The following is a 23,545-nucleotide window of genomic DNA, read 5'->3' as shown; positions in this document are numbered from 1 at the left end:
AATAGGAAAGAGAGATCCGCAAAAAAACTTTGGTGGCGCCTGAACCTTAAAAGGCCGATCACCTGAAACATTTGGGCAGAGACCAAGCTTCCGTGCACATTCCGTGTCCGTGAGAGACAGTGCCGGTGGCACTGTGAATCAAAAGTGACCTGGCAGTAACATCCAGCTTGCATTTTATTGCCATACAATCGTTGTCCAGTGGGGTAAAGCCGATTCCCATCTTGCTTTGTTCGTCTTAAAATAGTTTTGTGGTGTGTGTTGTGAATATGTCTCGTCTTCTCTCTGGAAATGGTGTACTAGGTAGTGCCGTGTTGGTAGTGGTGTCCCTAAATGTGTGTGTGTGTGTGTGTGTGTGCAGACAGCTATGGAGGCCTGAGCACTGACTCAGTGCTTGCCCTTGGGTGGAGATCTGGGGTATTCTTGCTCATTGTGATAAAAAAAGGAGGAGTTTTTAAGCCTCTTGTCGTGCCTTGGAGTTCTCTCAACTGTCTCCTGTGGCAGTCTGGAAATTGGGCTAAAAGTTGCCATTTAAAAACACCCAGAAATAAAAGCAGGTGAAGAAATTCTTTTCTTCTTGCTCCACCGAAGGCCTCTTAGCTTGCTGTGTTGGGCTGCTAAAACTCACCGTAACATTCCTTCGTAACCTGTTCTCACCCTTGATCACTATTTCCTGCCTTGGCTCATCCTTTGACTTTGCAGCAGGCGTGTGTGTGCACGTGGAGGCTGTTTCTTGCTCTGGGTGATGCCTCTTGTCGTGTCGGAGAGCCTTGACGAGGCGGTGAAGGAGCGAGTAACGCAAGGTGCAGTAACGTGAGCCAAGGGAGCGTTCTCCTCGGTGACCCTCCCTGCAGGAGTCCCGTGGAGCAGAGAGGGACCGGCCTCTGGGGCGGGCACTGTGAGGAGCGTACAGCCTTAGGGAAGGGGCTCAGCGTGGCCCCAGGAGTCCTGCAGCTGGAGGAGCCGTGGGCAGGGACTCCTTCTGCTAGACCGCGTGGCTGCAAGCCGCAGCCGTGGTGTGCTCCCCGCGGTTTGGGCAGAAGGCATCTGCTTTCTGTTACCACCCCTGTGACTCCGAACCTTTTCTGGACCTTTGATGGCCGGGTTTGCTGTGAGGAGTGGGATCCTGGCCTGTGGCTGTGCGTGGGAGGCTGAGCACCAGACACACACAGCTTCGGCTACTGGTGCTCTCTTGCAGGGGGTGCCCTCAGTTCTCGGCCGCAAACCCCTTTTCCTGCCCGTAGGCAGAGCTTAGCCCAGGAAGAGTGATGCTGGCAGGGGCCATTCCTCACGTTCTCACTCAGCCCCTCCTCATTTTTCATGGCTAAGGGCCTTCTTTACTTGGATTTTAAGTGATTTCCCTTTCATTCCTTCCAGGTTCTTGTTTGAATGGGCAGTGCAGGTCCCGCTCAGTTGCACTGATTCTCCAGGAATTCTCTCCTGGTCTGGCCGTCAGCCGCTCCTTTTTTGTTGTTCTGTCTCAGTTCTCCCACCTGGGATATTTATGTGCTCTGAGGATGTATGACACGTTCTGTTCCATGACAGTACAAATGCATTGAGACTTGGGAGGGCAAGACTGACATGTGGGGGGAGTACCTCATGAATAGTGGTTACTGTTATTTATTATTTACACTTTAATGAAACAGTAACTACAGAACTACAGTATTTGATCAGGTTATACCCTTGGATTCAATGAGTCTCGCATGTCCTTTAGACAGATAAAAATTTTATGAGGCCAACGGGAGAGCAGCTGTCTCCAAGCATAGCTAATCACCATAATGACTGTGCCACCAGCCCCAGGCACTCCTGAATTTCCCTAGAGTTTCTTTCCGGGTAGGTATTTGTTTTCATTTCGGCGTCAGTGAAACTTCCATCCAGTATTGACGCTGCCACCAGGTCTGAGCATCCGCCTGCCCTCTGCTCGGCAGCATAACAGGCTGGTGTGGCTGCCTCCTGCTTGACTGGCCCAGCAGGGACACCTTCTGCAGGCCGGCCAACCTGCCCTTGAACACTTTCAGGGGTGGGATCTGTTTGCTAGATGTGAAATTTGGAAATACACCCTGGGCCATGGCTCAAAATAATCCTGAGGTGCCTCTGTCTCACTTGGTTCAGAGTGCTTAAATAACTGAAGTCTTAGGGCCTCCAAAATGTTATTTTCAACTTCTGAGATGAATGAGCCCCTTGCAGTTATCCCAGATGCCTCAGAAATGCAGAAAGAATGATGTACTGCCCCATCTCCCTGCCATAACTGGTCCTGGGGCATCTCTATCCTTTCCCAACCCTCCCTAGGGGTGGCTCTGTGGCCCCCGGGAGCAGATCATCCTCAGCCCCCACCATTCATGCCACTGCTCTGTTTGAAGGTGAGGTAGCGATCAGATGGGCAGAGACACGGCCAAGGTGTGCTCTGGCACCTGCCCTTCGTCGCTGCATCATAGATGTTGACACGGGTCGTGCTGTGGCAGGATGTTTTGTCAGGAATCCCTTTGCTTTGGGAAAGGAATTGGGCAAAAGAGGGTAGTTCCCTGTGTGCCACGGATGGAGCAGCATGAATCACCACTCTCCTCTGCTGTCTGTTCAGTCGGAAGAAGATGATCGCCCAAATTCTGGGCATACAGAGCTGGACTAAGCAATCCCTCCACGTGACCTTGCGAAGACACGGCCCTTGTCCTTGCTTCCACTGCTGGAAGGTTGAGCACATGAAGTGTTCAGCAGGGATATTTCCACGTTTCATGTCAATGGGACTCCTGCAGGGGCTTTTCATGGGTTTTTGACAGGTTTTTTTGTGTGTGTCTGGTTTTGTTGAGTGGCTTTTGAAGAGTTCTTTGTATCCCTTTCTGGCACAGCCCTTGTCCTGCACCCCTGGAGCAGAACCTAACCCCTGGGCTAGCAGCTCTCCAGCTGGCACACCTTGGGGTTTGCCATGGAATAACATGGGATCTGTGGTCCCCAGGTGCCCGAGGACTGATCAATATTTGCCGTCCTCCTGTGATATTTGCTATCCGTTTTGAGATTTTTCTTTCAGAGCTTTGTGCCTGCCAACGTTCGGTATAATTTAACACCTTTGGCAAGTGAGAAATGATCAAATGCTGCTAAACCCAAACTGGCAGAGCCTGTAGAAAACCGTGATGCATTTAAGTGTGTGTGTTTAACCACCATAAATAATGGCACGGTCCCATCACCGCGTGGGAGCTGCCTAAACACCTCCTGAGCACTGTTTGTTCACACTGTGCTGGCAGCGTGGTTTGGAAACAGTTGAGTGGGAATCGCAGGCTGCTGGCAAGGTGTCAGCTGAGGCACAGACAGGAGGGCACCTGGCTGCGGGGGGAGAAAGGTTTTATTCTGTTTTAGAATCCTAGAAGAGTTTGGGTAGGAAGGGAGCCGAAAGACCATCTCGTTGCAGCCGCCAGGTTACTCCAAGCCCTGGTCCTTGGACACTTCCAGGGATGGGGCAGCCATGGCTCCTCTGGATCAGCATTAAGCAGTTCAGTGTTTTTCACGTGAACTGTGACCTCAGTGCCTTCGTGGCTGAACAGTGGCATCAGCTGAACAATGCCAGCACAGAGGAAAGCAGTTGAAGTCAGAACTGAGGTGGTGTCCAAGGAGTGCTTGGAAAACCCCTATCAGTGTATGCATTGGCATCATTGGAAGCCTTGCAGACCAGTGACGAGCAATTCCAAGTCTGGATTGGTGTGCCTGAGTATGTACGGATGGGGCCAGGGTGCTCAAAGTTGGCTCCTGGGCCATGGCCTGATCTTTGTTTTCAAAAAGCCCGTTGTTACTGATGGTGCTGCAGCCTGGAACTATTCCCTGCTCACTCCCGTGAGATCTGCTTCAAAGATGCCTGAATTTCAGACCCCAGGGATGGAGAGCTGTGTCCAGCCCTGCCAAGTGAACACTGCGAGGTGGAGCTGCGGAGGAGATGTCAGGATCCAAATGAGTGGCCTTTGGTGACCACACAGTGCGGCTCAAACCTTCTCTCCTGCCTAGCTTTCCTGTACCACTGCTTGAGCCTTTCTTTCTGGCATAATTTTATTTTCTTTTCTTTTAACTTTTCCCCTTTGCTCTCTCCTGCTCTGTGCTGCTGCTCCTGTCTCCTGCTTGCCTGGCACAAGCACGCAGCCCGCTCGAGAGCTCCGTGCCCTGCCTGGCCACCCGCACCTTGGATGATGAACTGGGAGTGCAGCGCAGCCCCAGCGTGGGATGGCTCAGTAAGTGCCGGGCAGGGCTCGGGGCGGGCACACTGGGGGCCAGGAGAGCAGGAGGAAGTGGGAAGTCCCACCAGCCGGGCTCCTAATGCTTGCTGCTGCATTAACAGTGGGAAGAGCACGGATGCATCCCGTGGGGAGTGGTGCTGCTCTGGCTGTTCGTTTTATCCTCACTGTCCCCTCCACTGCTCTGTTTCATTCTGTTTCCCTTTTTCTCCTTCATCTGGGATGAAGCAGTTAGGTCAGGCCACACTCCCCTTCCAAGGGCAATCTAAGCTGGCTGCTAGCACTTTTCTTTGTCTCTTGAAGGATCCTTTGGCTGTTAAAGGGGCTTAGATATTTTAATTTTCATATAAATTATCCTCAGAGATAGTCTGCCAGCTTGATCTCTCTGGGGTGAGCCGGACAGGTCTCTGGCAGCGCTCCTGTCTGAGTCCCTGTGCCAGCCGTGACTCGCGGGAGCCTTGCTGATCCCAGAGGAGCACACCATTCCTCCCGGGAAGGCACAGCTTGTGGCACAGAGGTGTTCTTCGGTGGCCACGGCAGGCGACTGAAGGCTGAATTCCAGGGGCTTCCCCTTGACAGCTGACTATGGAGCTAATTCATCGGACGAGATAAGAGCACGGAGGGGTTTGGACTGCTGGCCGTACTTCCCTCGCGAGTCCTTGGCTGAGCACGGCTGTTTTGAGCGCCCTAGGAGACGGAGGCTGGTAGCAATGGGAGAGGAAGGCTCAAGCCTCCTCCTCTTGGGAGAAGGGTCATTGTATCCCTGGAAACAGTCGGCTTGGAGTCTGGTAAACAAAACAAACAAGTGATGTGATCGGGGAAAAAAATAGCAGCTAAGTGGGGTCTTAAATAACAGCAGGAGCAGATGAAGCTGGGGATCCCCCTCTGGAGTCCTTGATTTGTCTAACTGTGCGTGGCTTTGGCTGTGCTGATGTTGCTGGATGTGCCAGTAACACATAGCAGGTACAGCTCCTTTGAATCCATCCCCATAAATGCTGTGAAGAAAACCCAGGTCTGGGCAGTCCAGAGGTTTTTTTTATTCCTACTCCTTTGTTTATTTGCTCCTGATGCTGATTTATTACTGAGCTTGTTTGTGCCGGGAGCTGATGAACGCTGAGAACTTGGACATTCCTTTAAGTAATATCAAATAAATATTTTCTCAAAACGCACCCTCAGTTGGGAGATGCCTCCTCACCTTTTTTTTTTTTTTTCCTTAGTATTTCCTCTCTTTCCAATGACATTCGTGGTCAGAAACTCTGGGATAAAAGCGCCTGGTGCTGTGTTTCAGGTTCCTGCAAACGTGACGAGAAGGGATGGGAATATTTTGGGATAATTTAGAACTGTTCATACTGACCGCTGTGATTTCCAATGCTGTATCCGTCCCAGGAGTCTTTGTTTGCTATTGGTTTGTTATTTGCTTGTGTTTCGGGTTGTTCTAAATTTAATCATTCTGCCGTGTCTCTGGAGAGTTTCTTCACCTCTCTGGAGGATCTGGTGTCAGGAATTGGTGACTCTTGGCCCACAGTGTGGCACTCACGTTGTTTTAATCAGTGAGATGCATAGGGTTCGTGAGCTTAGTTAATGAGCTTCCTGAGAGCGAGGGAGGCGTTCATTAGGGGCTGTCTCAAAGGACCAGGAGCTGCCACCTTCCTCTCTGCCTGTGCAGTGTCTGGGATGCTGAGGAGGGCAGATGCCAGCCACGTAGGAGAGCTGAGGCCAGGGCTTCACACCCTGGAAGGTCCCAGCCCTGGGTTTGTGGTGGGTCCTGGGTAACCTGGCCAGCGGTGTGGTCCTGCTTTGCCTGCCTCCCACAGGCAGGAATTCCGGCAAGTCCTTGGACTCTTTTGCTGTCCTGGGAGTCACTGGATTGCTGTGGGTCAGAGGTGACAAAGCATTAGCATCTTAAATCCCCCCTGTGCCCCATCAAGTGGCAGGAAGCAGCCTGTCAGGGTCTGGAATTCCCCCATCAGCCTCCCAGGGAAAGGTGTTGCTGTAGCCTGAGCCTCTGTGTTCTGACTGGATCCAAGCGGGTGCTTTAACTGGTGATGTTGTCGTTGCAGGCAGCCCAGCCATGGCTCACCGAAACCTGACTTCCACCAGCCTCAACGACATTTCAGACAAGCCTGAGAAGGACCAGGTAAGCTGCAGGCCCGGCCTTCCCTCGGGGATGTGTTTGGAGAGGAGCTGGAAGCTGGGAAAGGGCTCCTCTGTACTTTAGCCCTGAAAAAGAAGAGGAGTGAGTATTTTTTAGTCCTGTGACTGGTTCCTCCACTCTTTAAGCACCGACTCTTGGAAACAGCAGGTCAATCTCTTACAAGGTCTGAAGCAAGTGACACCACATAGGTGACATCTTGCTGATCCCCGTGGGGAAGGAGGGAAAATACCCAAGGAGTGTTGGATTTTGGATCCTATTCCTGCTGAGGGGTTACCGGGATCTGCAGAGGAACACTCTGGGCTGAGTGTTCACAGGAGCCATGGGGTAGGGCAGGAGCACGTAGGGGAACGTGTCCCTGCTGCAGCAACTGGTGGAACAAGTGCCACCACCTCCTGAATGTCCCAGCAGGAAGGTGGCTGTGCTGACAGGTAACGTGGGAGAGCAGCTCCAAAACACAGTCAGTAATCGAGTCAGAATTGGCCTCCAGTGACAAATCTCCATGGACTCTTCCTTAGGCTGGGGTGATGTTTGTGGTATGGCGTACGGGCTGTCTTTGTGTGTGTTTCCGTCCTTTCTGAAGGCTGCCGGTTCTGAGGGGTAGGAGTAAGTTTATTCCAGCTCTTAGAGAACTGGTGGCTGAATGAGGTCTCTGTGCAAGTTTCAAAAAACCTTTGTCTGGGTTCAAAAAGTGGGTTATTCTCAAAGCCCGGCTGTTTCTTTCGGAGAATCCCTTTTTCTGTCTGCGTCTTTCAGCATTCCCTAGTCCCATGGTGATTCTGAATGCAAATGAGAGTCCCTTAGGAAAATTATTTGGGTAACACAGCGTTGCTGGCCAGTTGAGGATGACTCCTGTCCTTCAACAATGGCTAGTCACAGTCTTCTGTAAGTGTGTCCTGAAAGGGACACGGCAACGTAATCGAGGTAGAAAAGTGAGTTCAGACTAATTAAATATTTAAAAAGAGAAATAGATATTTGCCTAAAGAGATAGACTTCCATGGAAAGAGAAGGGGAACAGCGTGTTTTGCACTGACCTCAGAGTCATGCAGCGTTGTAGTATCATCTGTATTGATTGTGTTTCCAAAATGCCTGTTTCCTTTAATACACGCAGCCACACCTGGGGAAGAAGGAGGGTTGTTAAATAGCTTTTTTCCATTGGACAAATTGCTGTGTTATATATTCAGTCCCTTTGTAATCGGGGTTTTAATGCTAGACCAGCCCAAAGCTGGGGCTGAGCCTTGCGGCAGCTTCACAGCTCTCAGCAGCGCAGACCATCCCCACTGCCCCTCCCGTGTCTCTGGAAATTCAGATAATGGGCTCTTGTGGAGAATTGTGTATAAAAATAGAAGGTTTGGTAGCACTAATAGGGAAATCTGTTTATAGATGCAGCTGGGAGCAGGCTCCCAAGTTCTTAACTTCCAGTGTACATAATGCCTGGCTCTTGGTAGTGAGAACTGTTTCTTGCTAAGTGTGGAGTTCCAAAAATCCTCTCAGTTAATTAGCCCGTGTCCTGATGAACTTTGCAGAAGTGGGAACCTTGTCCTCTGTGCCTTGAGACATCACCTTGGAGCTCAGTTTTCATGGCTGATGGACTCAAAATCCTGCCTTGATGGAGCTTGTGGCATTGTGGTGGTGCCTGGCAACTTCCTTGAGCAGGACTCGGTGTGCCACACAGGAGGCCCGGCAATAATCCATCGCGTTACCACAACACAAGCTGCAAAGGGAACAGGTTCACTTGCCTTGGCAGCGGGGAGACTGGCTGTTGTTATTTGGGCACTCCATCCGGAAGGTGGGAAGTTAGCCAGGCCACACGGGCAAGGGGCAGTCTGCTGGAGACACAGCACATCCCGATTTCTGTTTATTTGTATGTGTGTAAGAAGTGCGGCAGGTGAGGTCAGCTTGTAGCAGTTGTGTGCTGCCTTCCTGCATCCTTAATCAGTCCCTGGTTTTACACAGGTAGAGGATTGCGTGCCCGTGTTTTAGAGGAAAAAAGGCTTTGGCCAAACTTCTTGGTACCTTCAGTGATTTTCCTGTCTTCCTACATCCTTAATGTTCAGTTCTGCAACCTTTAATGCTGTTTGGAAGGGTTGCAGCTAGTAATCTAGGGAATTTGTAAACAGCATACTCCTTTAATCTGTAGCGTTCCTGCTCCTTCTCTCTGTGTGTCGTAAGGTTCAGGTTTCACATGCATGTCAGAGGTCTGCTCTGTCAGAGGATCCTCCTGGATTCATCCCTACTGCCAGGGACCCAGACAGCTCTGCCTGGCTCAGGAGTTTTACCTACGACTACTGAATCAGGCAGTTTGCATCCGCTGGCTCTCCCTGCCGTGGGAATGCTGGCTCCATCCACTGGGATTGCAAAGAGGCTGGGTCTGTCTCCTGCAGAAGCCGCTGGGGCCCCGACTCAAACTGCTCCAAAGAGAAACAGCTTCAGGGAGGGCCCACAGATTTGGGCTTTGCTCTTTTGTTGTGTTTTTTTTGCTTTGGGCTTGCTTGGCATTTTATAAAGATAATTAGGGAAGAGAAGGCGTATTCCCTTTCATTGTGTTTGTTTGGGCAGGGCACTGCTCCTGAGGTAGCAGCGCAGAGAAGGGATTTGCCTTCGTTTGTCGTATTTTAGGAGGTGTTGGCCACAGATAATGCCCTGGGCATTTGCAGCTGGAGAGATAAGCAGTGGCATTTTGGGACCATTTATTCTTCTTTTCTGTCTAGCAATTAAAAAATGAGCATCTAGACTTCTTGCCGTCTCCTGGGCTCCCCAGCTCTCTGCTGCCAGATACTTGAGTGGTGCTGGAGCTATGTCCGTAAAACCAGGACCTCTCGTGGCTGGAGAGTTCTTCCAGCTCCTGAACATCAAGTTGTTGGGTCAGGTTTTTCACTGGCACAATATTCACAGAATCCCAGAATCTCAGAATGGATTGGGATCTTAAATATCACCCTATTCCACCCCCTGCCATGGGCAGGGCCACCTCCCACTAGACCAGGTCGCTCCAAGCCCTGTCCAGCCTGGCCTTGGACACTTCCAGGGATGGGGCAGGCACATCTTAATATTTTAAAAACATTTAAAACTCTTTTTTTTTTTCAGCTTATGTGTGAAGGAAAGTGACCGTAAAGAGTCAGGTAGATGCTTTATCAGCCCCTCTGTGGCTGTAGTGCCAGCAGACCATAGGAAGCTGGGGAAGTTCCTACTGCTGTTCCCACTCCAGTCCCTCCTCCTGCAAGAAATCCTTTGGCTGTGCTCTATTAGAATGTCCTTGGCAGCTCCGAGTGGCTGAACCACCAGGACTCCCTCAGTGCTCAACGTGTAAAATAAAGGGGACATGAAAGGAGATCTGTTTTCCCAGGGACCTGCTATTCCTGAGCTGATGCAGCAGCATATAGAAAGGGAATGTATGTTGATATAAGGGGAGTTTCCTGACCCGCTGTTATCTCTGCTTCCAGAGGGGTTGGATGTGGGACCAGCCTGGCTCGGAATGAATGCAGTCAGTCAGAGGGAGGCACAAAACCCTTCTTATTTGTTGTGGTGTAGGCACCGTGTATTCAACCCGGTGTTTCCATGTCAACAGGGGATCTGTGCCAAAGGCAGCACTGAAGTTCAAAAAGAAATTGGCCTTGTTTAGAGAAACCCTCCTGCCTTTCCTGGGGACCGACGGACAGGGAGGCACTGGATGGATCCCATTCTTGGGAGTGCGGCCCTGTGATTGATTGTGGGAGCGATTGCCTGCTTTTCCTGTTGGAGCATCTTGTCATCTCCACAGTTAGAAGCAGACATTCCCAGTTTTGAGGTCTGTCAGCCTGGGTGATGTACGGAAGCTCCAGTGAAAATGGCTGTCTTCCAGTGCAGTCAATGCCGCCCTTCGGGAGGAAAAGAGGAAAGGAAAAGTTTCTAGAAAGTTCAGTTAACCAGAACATCCTTTACTTTTGCTGTTTTTCTTGACGCAGAGAACAGTTTTGCCTGCCTGCTTTCTCCCCATATCCACAGTGGCTCTCTAAAGCATCCTTGGGTGATGGAGCAGCCTGGAGCCTGGAAGGTGCCCCTGGAGGCAGATGTTCATGGGATAAGTTGTGGGAAGGTGATCAGTTGATCTTAAACCTACATGTGAGCAAATACAGAAAGACAGAGACAGGTTCAAGTTCCGGGGGGAATTAACCTTCTTTGAGTGCTACTTGGGAGTGTGTACTTAGGAGCTGCTTTCCTGTCCAATTGATCCAGAGTGGTGTCGATGATCCAAGTGCTACAGTACATTTAAGGAAATTGAGATTTTGAGGTTGCTGTGCCTTTTTGCAAGTACAGTGCTGGAGACCTGTGGCTTTTAACGTAACATTAGTGGTTGGGCTGGAATGATGTTCAATTTGGCAGGGGAAAGTGAAGCTCCCTCCTCCCTCCCTTGTTCCTGGATGCTGCTGAGGAGTCAGGTCCTTCCAAAGCTTCTTTGGGGAATGTTCAGAATGGATTTTAAGTGCTGACTGCACTCATCGCCTGTCTGATAAATGATTTAAGAAAGCGGCAAATGGTGCTGCCAACCTTGTTTGGAGATTAAAAACAACCACTGTAATGGCAGCTTTTCAAAATTAGTGACGGTGGTTTGCTGTGCTGGGCAGGGGGAAGGGGCTGGAGCCTTCGGCCTCAGGAACTGGGTGGCCACAGGAAACCCTGCAGGTCAGTTCTGGCTCAGAGAATCACCTGCGTTTGGGCCAGGTGTCTAAACTGGCCCTGGTGTTGCTGAATGATCCTTGTTCAGCAGCACCACCAACCTGGTGACATAAACTAAATGTTTGTTGTGGATTTGCCATCTTCCCCTAATTTTTTTACCACCGCCGTGCTCCCAAACACTGTGTGTGGAAGAACTGGTGGCGCTTTTCCAGACTTCCTCCACAGTGCTCCTTGATGCTTATTTACTATTTCTTTTGGTGGTAATCCCGATTGAAGCATGCAGGGGTAGGATAGCCCCAGCAGTTTTCTTCCTGTCTAATCAATTTATGTGTTTTCTCGAGACTTTTTCCGTTTTTCTCCTTCCTCATGCAGCTCATTAGGGATTCATAGCCCAGTTCAGTGCCCCCCTCTCCCTGGTGCTCCTGGCAGTACATCCTCCCTCTCCATTCACCCTTTGCCAGGCGCACACAGAGCATCTCCAGAGATCACCCAGGGAGAGAGGGGGCAGATTGGGAACCAGCTGAGGGCAGGGTTCTCAAAAGCCTTAAATTCCAAATCGATTCTGCCCCTGCTGAGGTTGAAACAAAGGCGTCTCGCAGAGGCTGAGATTTAGCCACAACTCAGTGGCTGCTGCTGCTCCTGCAGTGTTTTCCCATTCCCTGTTGATGACATTTCTCCATGGCTGGATCCACACTGAGGGTGCACGCTGCAGAGCCCACGAGCCTGCGCGGTTACGCCACAGAGGTGCAGAGATGAGAAGAACGTGCCAAACGCAACTTAATTTTCTTTTCCTTCCTCTTTCACTGCTGCAGCTGAAGAATAAATTCATGAAGAAATTGCCTCGTGACGCCGAGGCCTCCAACGTGCTGGTCGGGGAGGTGGATTTCCTGGAGAGCCCCTTCATTGCCTTTGTGCGGCTGCAGCAGGCGGTCATGCTGGGAGCTCTCACCGAGGTCCCTGTCCCCACACGGTAAGGAAACCCAGCCCCCAGGCAGGGCAGCAGACAGGGAACCCGCATTTCCACCTGGTAAAGTTAGAAAAAACAAACAGGGCAGAAGATGTTCTCCACCGCTTTCCATCCCGGGACGTGCGGAACCGTCGGGATTGGTGGTGTAAAGTAACAAAACTCACTGAAGCTGCTTCATCATTTTCAGGGCCTGAGCTTGGTTATAAGTAAACCATTCAAACACACTGACCTAACAACTCAGCAGTAAAGGGCACTGTCAGTGTTGAATTTAAGACCCGGGGCTTTTTTCCTGCTCCTTCTGTACAGATCCCAGATTCCCTCTGCACATTTTTGCCGTAGGTATTATTCCTCTTTAGCTCAGGTCAGATGGAAGATTCAATTCTGGCCCTCCTGGGGCGAAAAAAAAAAAAGTCAGGTGAACTGGGACATACAATTCTACTGGGGCTTGTTGCTTTGTAATGCTTAATAGCTCAAGGAAAAATGTCAGAGAAATATTTTATTTATTGCGACTCATGTTGCAAATTAATCTCAGTGTCACAAATAGCAGTGTATTTTGTGTTCTTAAATATTGGAAGTCACTGCTTGAATATGCCTGCCTGTCTAAGCTGCCCTGTGTGAATTTGTAGCAGTATCACAGCCCTTGTATGGAGTGGCTGTTGGAATCCTTGCCTCTTTCTGTGTACCAAACAAAGGGAAAAGAGGATCTAGCTTTGCTCTTTAGTGCTAGTAGCAGTGTTTGCATTTCTTGGAGTTTCATTCAGTGGTTTCTTGCAGCCACGTTCACAACTGTCTGTACATGCTGCGGATTCAGGTAGGAGTGTGGGGACCCAGGATGTGGCTTTATTTGTGGCAGGTTATTCATTCCTCAACATTCCTAGCTAGTCTCTGTGTGCTTCAGTATATCAGCTTCCAACTCTAATCCCACCGACTGTTTCTTAAACAAATCTCCAAGTTCTTTCCAGCAGTTGTAAGGTTAGCTATTGTTTGCTGTGGTGGTGGGAGCCAGGAAGCTGGATCCAGGATTGCTGGGCAGCTTCATTACTCAGTAGCAATAATCAAGGCAGTATGTCCTTCCATGCCAGCATTTTTCCCAGGAAATAGTATTATCCATTTGCTGTTCTCCAAAGCAAATACTGGCCCTAATCAAAGCAGGAAGGCTCATTAGGTGGCTTTCATGAGTGATGAAGAGCCATTTGCCATGGCTGCATCCTACGAAATTCAATCAAGGAAATCCCCTCAGGGCCACACGGAGCTGTGATGGAACATCTCCGGTGCTGCCGGCATTCCTGCCCCGGGCCTGCACTTAAAGCCCACAGACTCCTCGAGATACTGGAGCCGGAGCCTCTGGCATGGCCAGCCTTCTGTCCTGCGGGGCTCCTCCTCTCATTTGGTTAAGTTGTTGGTTCCCTGGTAAACTGCGGGTGCCTCGCAGTCCCAGCTGGGCACGGCGCAGCCTCCCGGGGGCCGACGGTCGCGTGCCGCGGGTTGCGGGACTGGCGTGCGCCAGGTCTCTCAGTGCCAGCGGTGTGGCCCGCGTCCGCCTCTCTCGTTGGTTTTGTGTAGGGCAGGAGGAGGTTAAACGTGCAGGTTTTGGCTCAGGGCTAATCCAGCCCCTCTCTCCGGGGTGCTGTGTTAGGGGCTAGTAATAGAAAATCAGGGATATGCAGTTGGACTAGAGATATCCCAGCCTTTCCTGAGGGTTTTTTTTTACTGGTCATATTGAAAAAACCTTTAAGGCCTTTGGTTTTCTTGTGTCAAATTTAATGCCACAGTACTTGGGACTCCTTAAATGGGGAAGCCCTGAGCTGGCAGCATGGCTTGGGAATGGCTTTGTATTTTCATCAGAGCAATGCACAACGGTGTGTTCAAGGCTGCTGTTTAATGCAGTGAAGATGGGGAGAAAGGTGAGGAGTGAACCAGGAGAAGATGTTTTTTGGAGATAAGCTGCATCATCTGCACAGTCTGGTGTGCCGAGCTGGGAAAGGCTGGTGTCTGCAGGTCTCAAACGAAGAGAAGTAACTTGCCCAAAGGCCACTTGGGAAGCAGATCGAGGAGTCTGTTCCTCCCTGGCCTCCTGATGGAGGCTTTTCACTGCCAAGGCACTTTTCCTCTGGGGTTTGGCTGAGCTTCCCTTGTTCAGGTGCCTTTAACCCTTATGGAGCTGCAGTTCCAGCTGTTCTAGCAGTGCATTGAGATAAACACGGGATTTTGTTACTACTTCGGAGAGACTTGGAGCTTGGTGGAACCTCACATTTCCTGCCTTGGAGCATTATTAGCAATATTAAGTAGGAGAAGTGGGGATTGGATAACTCAGCATGTGTTGTATGCAGCAGGGAGGAATTCTGCCTTCAGCAGAGGAAGAGGAGGAGTACAGCACAGCTAGGAGTGATGGCTTTTGTAATTGGAAGTGTTCATAACTGAATGATAATAAATCTCTGCAGACATAATCTAGTTCAGGCCACTAAAAGGCATTAATGTTTTCGTGTTTGTAATGTTTGGCCCGTGAGAAGATCTTGTTCTACCCACCGAAGGCAGTTCTGAGCTGAATCAGGACCAAGAATTTGGAAAATGCCACGGACTCCTTGTTTTCAAGAATCTTTTAGTAGTGTGGGAGCATTCAGGTACTGCTGCTGTGTGCTGGAAAAGAGCCAGCTGCCTGGCGATTATAAAAGTGCCTGGTTCTCCTGGAAAACCAGGAGAATGCCAAGCAGCAGCTCCTGAAGTTATGAACCTCTTTTTTAATATATTAATATGTTTGGCTAATTTGCATCCTGGAGTTTGGGAAGAGTTGGCTGAGGAACAGTCTTTCTTGAATGTTATTTTATAAGAACTGGTAAAGCAGGGAACGTTCCAGGAGGTGGGAGGAGAGCAGAGGACATGACCTGGGTGTGTGTGGTTTACTCACCTCCATGTGAACCTCAAGTGAAACACTCAAACGCCTCGTGAAGAACTCGGTTAAGAAGCGTTAGGTAGTAATGCCAATCAATATGTATTTATGGATCCTGTCCTACTAACTTGCTGCCTTTTTTCTCTTAGGACTCTAGATTCTTTTGAACAGAAAGTATTTGTTTGGATTTAATACTCCTCATGAGCCATTTAACTTAGTACCTCACCACATTTGAGTTAGGGAGATAAAATAATATTTAATGCAATCCTTGGAAGGGGATAGGTGCTTCTACCGCTGAGGTTATTTCATGTGTATGTTTGCACTGCCAAAGGTTTCATGTCACTATGAAATGATGTGAATGATGTGTTTTTTAAACTCTTCAGCAGTGACTTGGTTGCTGCCCAAAGAGATCATGTGAAATTTGAAGTGTCCAAGGCCAGGTTGGACTAGGCTCGGAGGAACCTGGCTAGTAGAGGGTGTCCCTGCCCGTGGCAGGGGACTGGGACTAGATGGCCTTTAGGATCCTTTCCAACACAGACTATCCTGTGATTCTGTGAAACAAATCCCCTTGGAGGTGGGCAGGCTTTCGTGGTGCACAGGGCCTGACGGGCCACAGGGTGTAACCTCTGCTCCGAAGTTAGCTTGAGGCCACCGGCAGCCTCCAGGTCTCTAACAGGGACCACAACTTTTAAAGGCGAATTTCTGTCTAGGTGTTGTAGAAGTAATAAGCAGTTCGTTTTGCCGTCCTAAACGGGAACAATCTCTTGGTTTTGTCAGATTTCTCTTCATTCTGCTGGGACCAAAGGGCAAAGCCAAGTCCTATCATGAGATCGGCCGAGCCATTGCCACGCTGATGTCGGATGAGGTAGGTGTCTTGGCATGTCCCGTGGGAAATGGCTTCTCTCAAGTAATCATATCCTTCCCTCCAGCCTGGTCAACAGGAAAGAGCATTCACATAAAGCTGAAATACCATGTTACCTCCTAATTCCATTTGTTGTCATAATTGCTGCTTCTGGCTTCATGTTTTCTAAAAGTGTGACTCTAGTAGGGGTTTGTCCGCCGTGTGTGTTTTTCTGCTAGGTCACTCTTTTATATCAACGGCGAATTAATTGTCAAATTTATTCTGTCGTGGTGTGCACCTTGTGTCCCACTCCAGGGATATCTGGGAGCTGCCCACAGGGCTGTCCCCCCAGGCTGTGGTGGCACGTGTGGCACTGTGTGCTGAGCGCTGGCAGTGTTTATGTGCTAGCCAGAAGTAGCTGGCCCCCCCTCGCTCCTCAGGCCCCTCGCTGCCATGGCTGGCCTTTCAGGGTTCATCTACAGCTCCTTTCTTGCAGCGTCCCTGGGGCTCTGCGCGCGGGGCTCACTCACGTTAGCTTTGTTTATTGGCATTGCTTCGCTCTCCTTAATTCCTTAAGTTCCTCAATTGCAGCTCGGCTGCTCCCAGCTCTCCTGCTTTCTGTCACTCAGTGGTCTGCTCCCCATAGCCCCAAAGTCCCTTCCTGCCACCAGCTTGTCTGTCACATGCACTGATCCACCTCCTCGCCACACGGTCCAGAAGATTCCTATAAAATTCAGCATTAATGCTTTTTTTTCCCCCCTCTCTTCTCTCATTTGTTCTTCGTTATTAATACCAAGCCTTTCACTAGAACTAGTTTATTGTGTTGTCTTTGAGCAAATACCGTCGCCAGTTCTGTGTCACAGGGTTGAAAATGAACCTGGCTTTGATAGTCTGAAGGTAGTTGGCTTTGTCGAAGTGTCTTCTCCAAGTGTAATTGAAAGTCCTTATGCAGAGGAAAACTTTTTTGCCCTACAGAGAGAGATAATTGCTTTACAACATTTTTAAAGGTTAGCTATAGATGTTTCGCTTAAAATTAGATATATGCCTGCAAGAAAAGAATCCCTGTCATTATCCAGCCAAAGGAAGGGGCTTTCTGAGAGTCACACCTCCTTGTGCCCCATGTCTTGATACTTCTGCAGAAGTTTCTGAGGAAGGATTAAGTCGATTCTGTAGAACTCAGCAGCTGCTTCTGGAGTTAGGGCCACAGAAAATGTGAACCTTTCCCACAAGGAGTCTCTTTTCCTTGCAGGTATTCCATGACATTGCCTATAAAGCCAAGGACCGTCAGGACCTGATCGCAGGCATCGATGAATTTCTGGATGAAGTCATTGTGCTCCCCCCCGGGGAATGGGATCCAGCCATTAGGATAGAGCCCCCCAAGTCTCTCCCTTCTTCAGATAAGAGGTAATTGCAGGAGAGGGGCTCTGTGGTAAAAGACAGTGGGCATGGTGTGTGGAAAGGGGATGGGAAGAGCCGGATTTTCGGTTGTGCCAGGTGTATGGAGTGACCTGCACCTGTCAGTCACTATTTCGACAGTCCTGGAGGTATTTTCCGGCCTTCCTTAGTAGCTGGAGAGAGGATGTTCCTGAAAGTCTGTACCTTTTGAGGTGATGTTGTAGGCACACAACAAGAAGGCTGGTAGCTAGCCCAGCTCTTGAGGGCTCTTCAGGCTCCTCCTGACAGCTGTATCCTTGCCTAGGAAGAACATGTACTCTGGTGGGGAGAACGTGCAGATGAACGGAGACACGCCCCATGACGGGGGGCACGGCGGTGGCGGCCACGGCGACTGCGAGGAGCTGCAGCGGACGGGCAGGTCGGTGACACCTCCGCAGTGCTTCCCTTGCCAAAAACACTCCCCCCACAGTGGACTGGCTGTTCAGGCCGAGGTGTGACCCCAGAATGTGTCCTGGGGGCTTTTCGTGCCCAGAGTGAGGCTGTCCGAAAGGGTTCCCAACGTCGGCCTTCAGCGAATCCCAAAATGCCATGAGTCAGATGCTCGTTAAGTGATAAAGAGCCATTAAAAAGGACAGAAGGCCCAGGTAGGCGCTGCCTGTTGGGAGTCCCTGAAGTCAGCTGAACCATAAGGGACGTAAATATGTGGCAGGTACAAGCCTCAGTTAATGTGTTTGGATTGCTGAGGGGGTGCCTTAGCCAAAAGCAGAGATATTCCCTTTTCCAGGCGTTTGTGTTGCAGGTGAATTGCACAGCTAAAGGCTTTTATGGCACAAATAGAGAAGGTAGCAGTACCCCAGGCCATACTCTCTGCTTTATTACTCTGCTTTGTGCCATGTGAAAGTCCACTGGAGTGGGAACACAGCTCAGGTGGCCACGAAACAGCGAGCTCAGCGTTTCGAGATCAGTGCACAGGGCTTCATGGTGGCTTTGTGTCCTCCCTCCTACTGTCTTCTTTTACAGTTCTAGTTCTAGTCTAAATTCTAGGAGAAAAGTCTGAAAGTCTCCCCACCGCATTGGCGTGTACAAAGCAGTGGAGGATCCTAATTTGGGGTCAGAAAGTGGCCTGTGCCTGTCTGCCACAGTGTCTGTGCAGTCCTGGCAGAGGTGGGGAGCTGTGAGCAAGGGAGCAAGAGGCTAAACAAACACTTTTCATGCTGGCAGTGTCAGTGCCACGTGGAGGGATGTCTGCGAGTGAGTTCTTTCGTTGTCCAAGAGTATTTCCCTTGTGTTTTTACATCTAGTTCTTCTGCTGGTTGTTAATTTGAAGCATTTTTTCCGTGCAGCAGATTGTTTGGCTCGCCCAGCCATGGTGTCTGCTGTGCGGAGAAATTCAGGCAGGGATTTAGACCAGAGTTAATCTATTTTATTACATCTACTAATATATTTGGGGGAAAAAAAACCCAACAGATGAGCTTCCTGAAATACAAACTGTAATGGTCTGTTTCAGCAGAAGTATGACTTGTAGTCCTGAAATTTGTCTCTTTCCAGCTGCATCACATGTTTTAGATGTTATCTTTCCTTACAGCATTCTCTCTGAGGTCCCTGGACCGCCACAGCTGTGATAAGGCTGTTTGTAATGTGGTGATCTCACTCCTCTGAGATGATACTTGATTGCTGGCAGTGTCTCTGATGACTTAGCATGGGGACTTCCACTGGGAAACATCTTGCATGAGTCTCCTCTTGCTTGTCCTTGCAGATTCTGTGGGGGCTTGATCAAGGACATCAAGAGGAAAGCGCCGTTTTTTGCCAGTGACTTCTACGATGCTTTAAATATCCAGGCGCTCTCAGCCATCCTCTTCATCTACCTGGCCACTGTCACCAATGCCATCACTTTTGGGGGATTGCTTGGGGATGCTACGGAGAACATGCAGGTGAGCAAGAGCTTTCAGAAGCAACAAATACAGCTTTTGCCTTTTGCTGTCCAGTCAGAGCAATTTTTGGGCACTGGCAAAGCTGGAATTCTTGGTGCAGTAATGGAGGTGTTCTGAGTTTTCACTGCTTTCTCTGCTGCTGTGGCTGTCCTTTGACAGATTGTACTGCGGTTCCTCGAATGGTCAATAAAAGCAGGCCCAAGAGACAGAGAAGGTCTTTGCTCCTTCTGTAGGGAGAAGTTCCTCTGCTCTGCTCTCAGTCCTTCCATTTTAGTCCAAATAAGTTTGCTAAGTATGAATCTTCTGCCTGATTCCTACAGTACCTGGGCTTTGGCCTCTCTGGTGATAAGAAAATCCCCAAGTAATTGGGAAAATGAGTAACAGAGGAGAGAAATGTCAGGTCTTTAGAAAGATGAATTTTGTAGTAGTGGGAGGTCGCACGCTGAGAACCAGCCACATATCCATGGACAGGCTGGATCAATGGCTTAGCTCAGGCTAAAGGGAAGGGATTTTGTATTAACAGTGCTGTGGGTGCTTTGCGTTAGTGGAGTAATAGGGAAAGCAGGAGGTTGTACTCAGATAGATTCAGTTCAGCCAGTCCAGTTCGCTCAAATCTCCTAGCAATAATTAAGCTCATAATGACAATGACTGAATTATTAATTTATGCAGGTTTAATTAAGTCAAACATAGGAAATGAGGGCATATATCTGGAACCCTGCACTCCCCTGTGATGGATTACAGGCTAGAGTAAGATCCATCAGGCTGCGCAGTGCCCAGCTCCCCTTTCTCCTGTACAAATAATTTGCCTTTTCTGAGGCTCATGGAAGTCAGGAATGGAGAGACCTTCAGGACCCACCAGTGAGCAACACTGGACTGTCGTGGGGTAGCAGAGCAAAGCCTGTCTGCTCTGCATAAGGTGCAGTCTTTAAATTAGAGGAGGAAGGGGGAGTGTTTGCTAATTCCGAATCTAGTTCAAACTGAGAGTCACTTTATTGTGGCCAAAACTCTCAAGACTGCTTAATATCAAGTGGCAAAAGAAACCCCCAAACTGCAGTGTTTTTGGGGCTTCTACATCGCAGTTCATGTGTCTTGTTTGTTGTGAAGAGCGACGTGGCTGTTGCTGGGGCGGGCACTGAGCATGGCCCATCCCTGCTCCCTGTCCCGGGAGCTGCCCCAGCCGGCGCTTCCTTCACAGCTCACTCCTGAGTTTTATGCTTCCAAGAAAAGACACTATTCTTAGCTACAGACACATGGAAAAGAATGCAGGGAAAAGAGATTCCAGATGCTCTGGCCACGAGGGCCCTCTCCATGAGTAATACAGGAGGAGTGGAGGGGATCAGCTGTGCGAAGGCTCTTCCTTGCCCCGGGATTAGTGGGCTCATCCTTACAAGTCCCCCAAAGGCAGCCAGCCTGTTGCTTTCCTCAGTGTAAACACTAACTCGTGTCTTCTCAAGGAAGAGAGACGCAAAACTGGGTTTCAATTCCTGCAGTACCTCTGCTAAGTCAGGAAAGCTGCAGCCCCATCCCTGCAGCATAGGCAGAAGGGAGGATCGGCCCATGCCGATAATTGCCTGCTGCTGAGCACGTGTGGTTATCCTGAGTAACTCCGGATTGTGTGGGGCCGACATCTTGGTGTGAGCTTCGGGGGAGGCCGGGCATGCTCTCCCCTTGGCCATGGGCACGGGGACATAGCAGAAGCACTCGTTTAGAGAGGGTTGTCCTGCAGGAGTGACTCCTCTCCTGTGTCTCTGCAGGGCGTGTTGGAGAGCTTCCTGGGCACGGCTGTCACCGGCGCCATATTTTGCCTTTTGGCTGGTCAGCCCCTCACCATTTTGAGCAGCACGGGACCCGTCCTGGTCTTTGAGCGGCTCCTCTTCAATTTCAGCAAGTGAGTATGTGGCGGGAGAGGGCGGAGGGCAGGAATGTCCCACGCGAAGCAAACCCCAGCCAGGGAACGAGCTGCCTGCTGCTGTGGAAGGAGGGGATTTAGTGCACAGAATGAAACGTCTCGTTCCTTGTTGAGATCCAGTGCAATCACATCAGGGATTTTCCCGGCACGCATGTCCTGGGGGGCCGCCCAGTGTGTGGCTGCCTGTCTCTGTGGGGCTTCCTGAGAAAAAAACCAACCTTGGCCACTTCAGTCCTCTGTGAGGAATTTGCTCTAGTTACAGTGTGCTGTTTCTCCCAGTCACTACTTCCCTGACTCCCGTAGGAGCGAAGAAATGAATCCCGCTCTTCACTACCAAAATCCCGTGGGTCTCAAGGTTGCCAAAAATTTGTCCAGTAGTCATTTGAAATAATCACTATTAGTTATGAAAGCCAAAGTGTCTGTGGTAGAAACGGCCCCCGGAATTCTGGGGCAGAGCTTTCCTGCGTTTAAAGGCACTTGGGTTTTTTCCGTTTAACTGGTACGAAGAGTTTCTGCTCCCTCCATACTGTTGACAGCTGACACCCAGAGCTGAAGGCAGCCCATTTTGGTAGGTTGTGCTCATTTACCTTTCTCACAACTGCAATGCTAGGAAGATAAGCTGGAATCCCCAGAGGAATCAGCAGTGTCATGGATGATTGCACCCATGGGGCTGGTGATCCTTTGGCTGGTGTTTTGCAAGGAGGTCGGTTTAGGTTCCACAGAATACACCCCAAATCCCTTGTAGTCTGTGTTCTCAGCATGGCAGGTTGTGCAGGACTTGTGTTCCTACATGTAAGGAGGGATGGGGGCTAGAAAAAACGGCTGAAAAATTAGATTATCCCGGGGAGGGAAACTGGAAGCTACCGAAGGGTGAGAGTCCGATAGTGGAGCAAGAGGGGGGCACCTTTCTTTTCTCCCTTCATCTGGAATAAATGAGTAGAGTCAGAAATGGACGTGCTGCACCTGTTGGCGTCTGGCAGGCATGACAAAGCCCAGGTGCAGCACGCAGCAGGAAAAAAGCAAGATGGAAAAGCGCTTTGTACTGTTTTGGGAGGGAGAAGGTGGTTATTTTTAACCTGAGGAGGAAGTGGTGGTTATAAAAGCCATTGTCCTAACAACCTGCCAGAGCAGAAAGGCAGGAGTTTTCAAAGGAGGCCTTTCTTACGAGGAAATTGGAACTAAGTACTTTGATTTTTCAGTAATGCCTTTGTGGTTGTTCATTTTCACAACACACTGTTCCCTGCTAGAAGCAAAAGTAGAAAAAACTTCCCATCTCCTGACTCATTTAAAGGGTGACTCTGTGTGTGTGTGTGTGTCTGAAAAGATCCCTAAAAACGCCTTGGAGACCCAGCCATGCATCTGGCCTTGGGTGCTCTGTGGTGCTGGCACCAGGGACCAATCCTACAGGACATGGGGCTTTGCCACCTGCTCTGTCGGCTTCAGAAGAACTGCAGGAAGTTGAGGAGTAAAAGCCAAAACAATATAGTTAAATTTTTTTTAAGTTCTTCAATGGTGTGGAGTTGGCGTACCTGGGTTTCTGCCAGCTACCTTCAGATGGATGGGACCTCCCGCCCCCTCAGGCACTGACTGCAGATATTTCAGAGTTGTCACTTGGATCTTGTATTTTTCTTTTTCCCCTTTTTCTAAATCACTTTGTTTCCTACTTGCTCCTTGCCTTCTTCCAGGTCAGGGCTTCTGGCTTCCAGAGAATTGCAGCTGGCTGAGCCTGCCAATCCCACCGCCTCTTGCCTCCTTCCCTAGAACAGGCAGGGGCCTTCTGGCACGTCCTCACCAGCCTTAGGCACTTTTTCGTTCCTAAAATCCCACCTTTGGGCTCTGTGCCGACGCAGCACCTCAGCCTCAAGCAGCAAACAAGGGGCCATCGTTCCCTGCAGGGAATGATGCAGCTGGGTGCGTGGTTCTCCACACCCTGCCATTCCTGGCACCAGGGTTTGTCACAGAATATCCCAGACTGGAAAGGACCCATTAGGATCAGCAAATCCAACTCTCTGCACCTGGCAAGACCACCTAAAACTAAACCATGTGACTAAGAGCACTGTCCAGGTGATCCTTGGAACTCTGTCAGGTTAGGTGCCGTGACCGCTTCTCTGGGGAGACTGTTCCAGTGTCCAGCCACCTTCTGGGAGAGGATTTTTCCTTTATGTCCAGTCTCAACTTCCCCTGACTCAGCTTCATTCCCTGTAACATCTGCTTGGTACTTCCCGATCTTACCTAACCCGATGTTTTCCTTTCTTGACACCCTTGTCTTGTTGCAGGGACAATGATTTTGACTACCTGGAGTTCCGCCTCTGGATTGGCCTCTGGTCAGCCTTCCAGTGTCTCATTCTCGTGGCCACCGACGCCAGCTTCCTGGTCAAGTACTTCACCCGCTTCACCGAAGAAGGATTCTCCTCCCTGATCAGCTTCATCTTCATCTATGATGCTTTCAAGAAGATGATTAAGCTGGCAGATCATTATCCCATCAACTCCCAGTTCAAGGTGGACTACATCACACATTACTCTTGTGCCTGTCAACCACTAGATCCAGGTAAGGGAGTGTTCATTACCTCTCCAGGTTGCAGGTAGGAGGTGGCCTTTGCTC

General features: G+C 49.9%; 1 protein-coding gene across 6 annotated transcripts in view; it reads left to right on the top strand.

Annotated features, from left to right (window-relative positions):
* SLC4A4 (solute carrier family 4 member 4) overlaps positions 1-23,545 on the top strand; it is a 123,501-nt gene that overhangs the window by 80,846 nt on the left and 19,110 nt on the right. For 4 of the 6 annotated variants that reach the window (XM_066184720.1, XM_066184722.1, XM_066184723.1 and 1 more), the window contains 9 exons: positions 4,110-4,205; positions 6,269-6,345; positions 11,826-11,983; positions 15,645-15,732; positions 16,958-17,112; positions 17,408-17,521; positions 18,860-19,034; positions 20,789-20,922; positions 23,220-23,491. In XM_066184720.1, coding sequence (XP_066040817.1) covers positions 4,110-4,205; positions 6,269-6,345; positions 11,826-11,983; positions 15,645-15,732; positions 16,958-17,112; positions 17,408-17,521; positions 18,860-19,034; positions 20,789-20,922; positions 23,220-23,491 — 1,269 coding nt within the window. The remainder of the gene's footprint in view (positions 1-4,109; positions 4,206-6,268; positions 6,346-11,825; positions 11,984-15,644; positions 15,733-16,957; positions 17,113-17,407; positions 17,522-18,859; positions 19,035-20,788; positions 20,923-23,219; positions 23,492-23,545) is intronic. The other 2 variants (XM_066184725.1, XM_066184724.1) reach the window with 1 other exon arrangement.

This window comes from Chamaea fasciata, unplaced genomic scaffold (assembly GCF_029207755.1).
Source record: "Chamaea fasciata isolate MVZ Bird 193981 ecotype frontalis unplaced genomic scaffold, bChaFas1.0.hap1 SCAF_6, whole genome shotgun sequence".
Lineage (NCBI taxonomy): Eukaryota > Metazoa > Chordata > Aves > Passeriformes > Sylviidae > Chamaea > Chamaea fasciata.
This window is presented reverse-complemented; position numbering and strand designations above follow the sequence as displayed.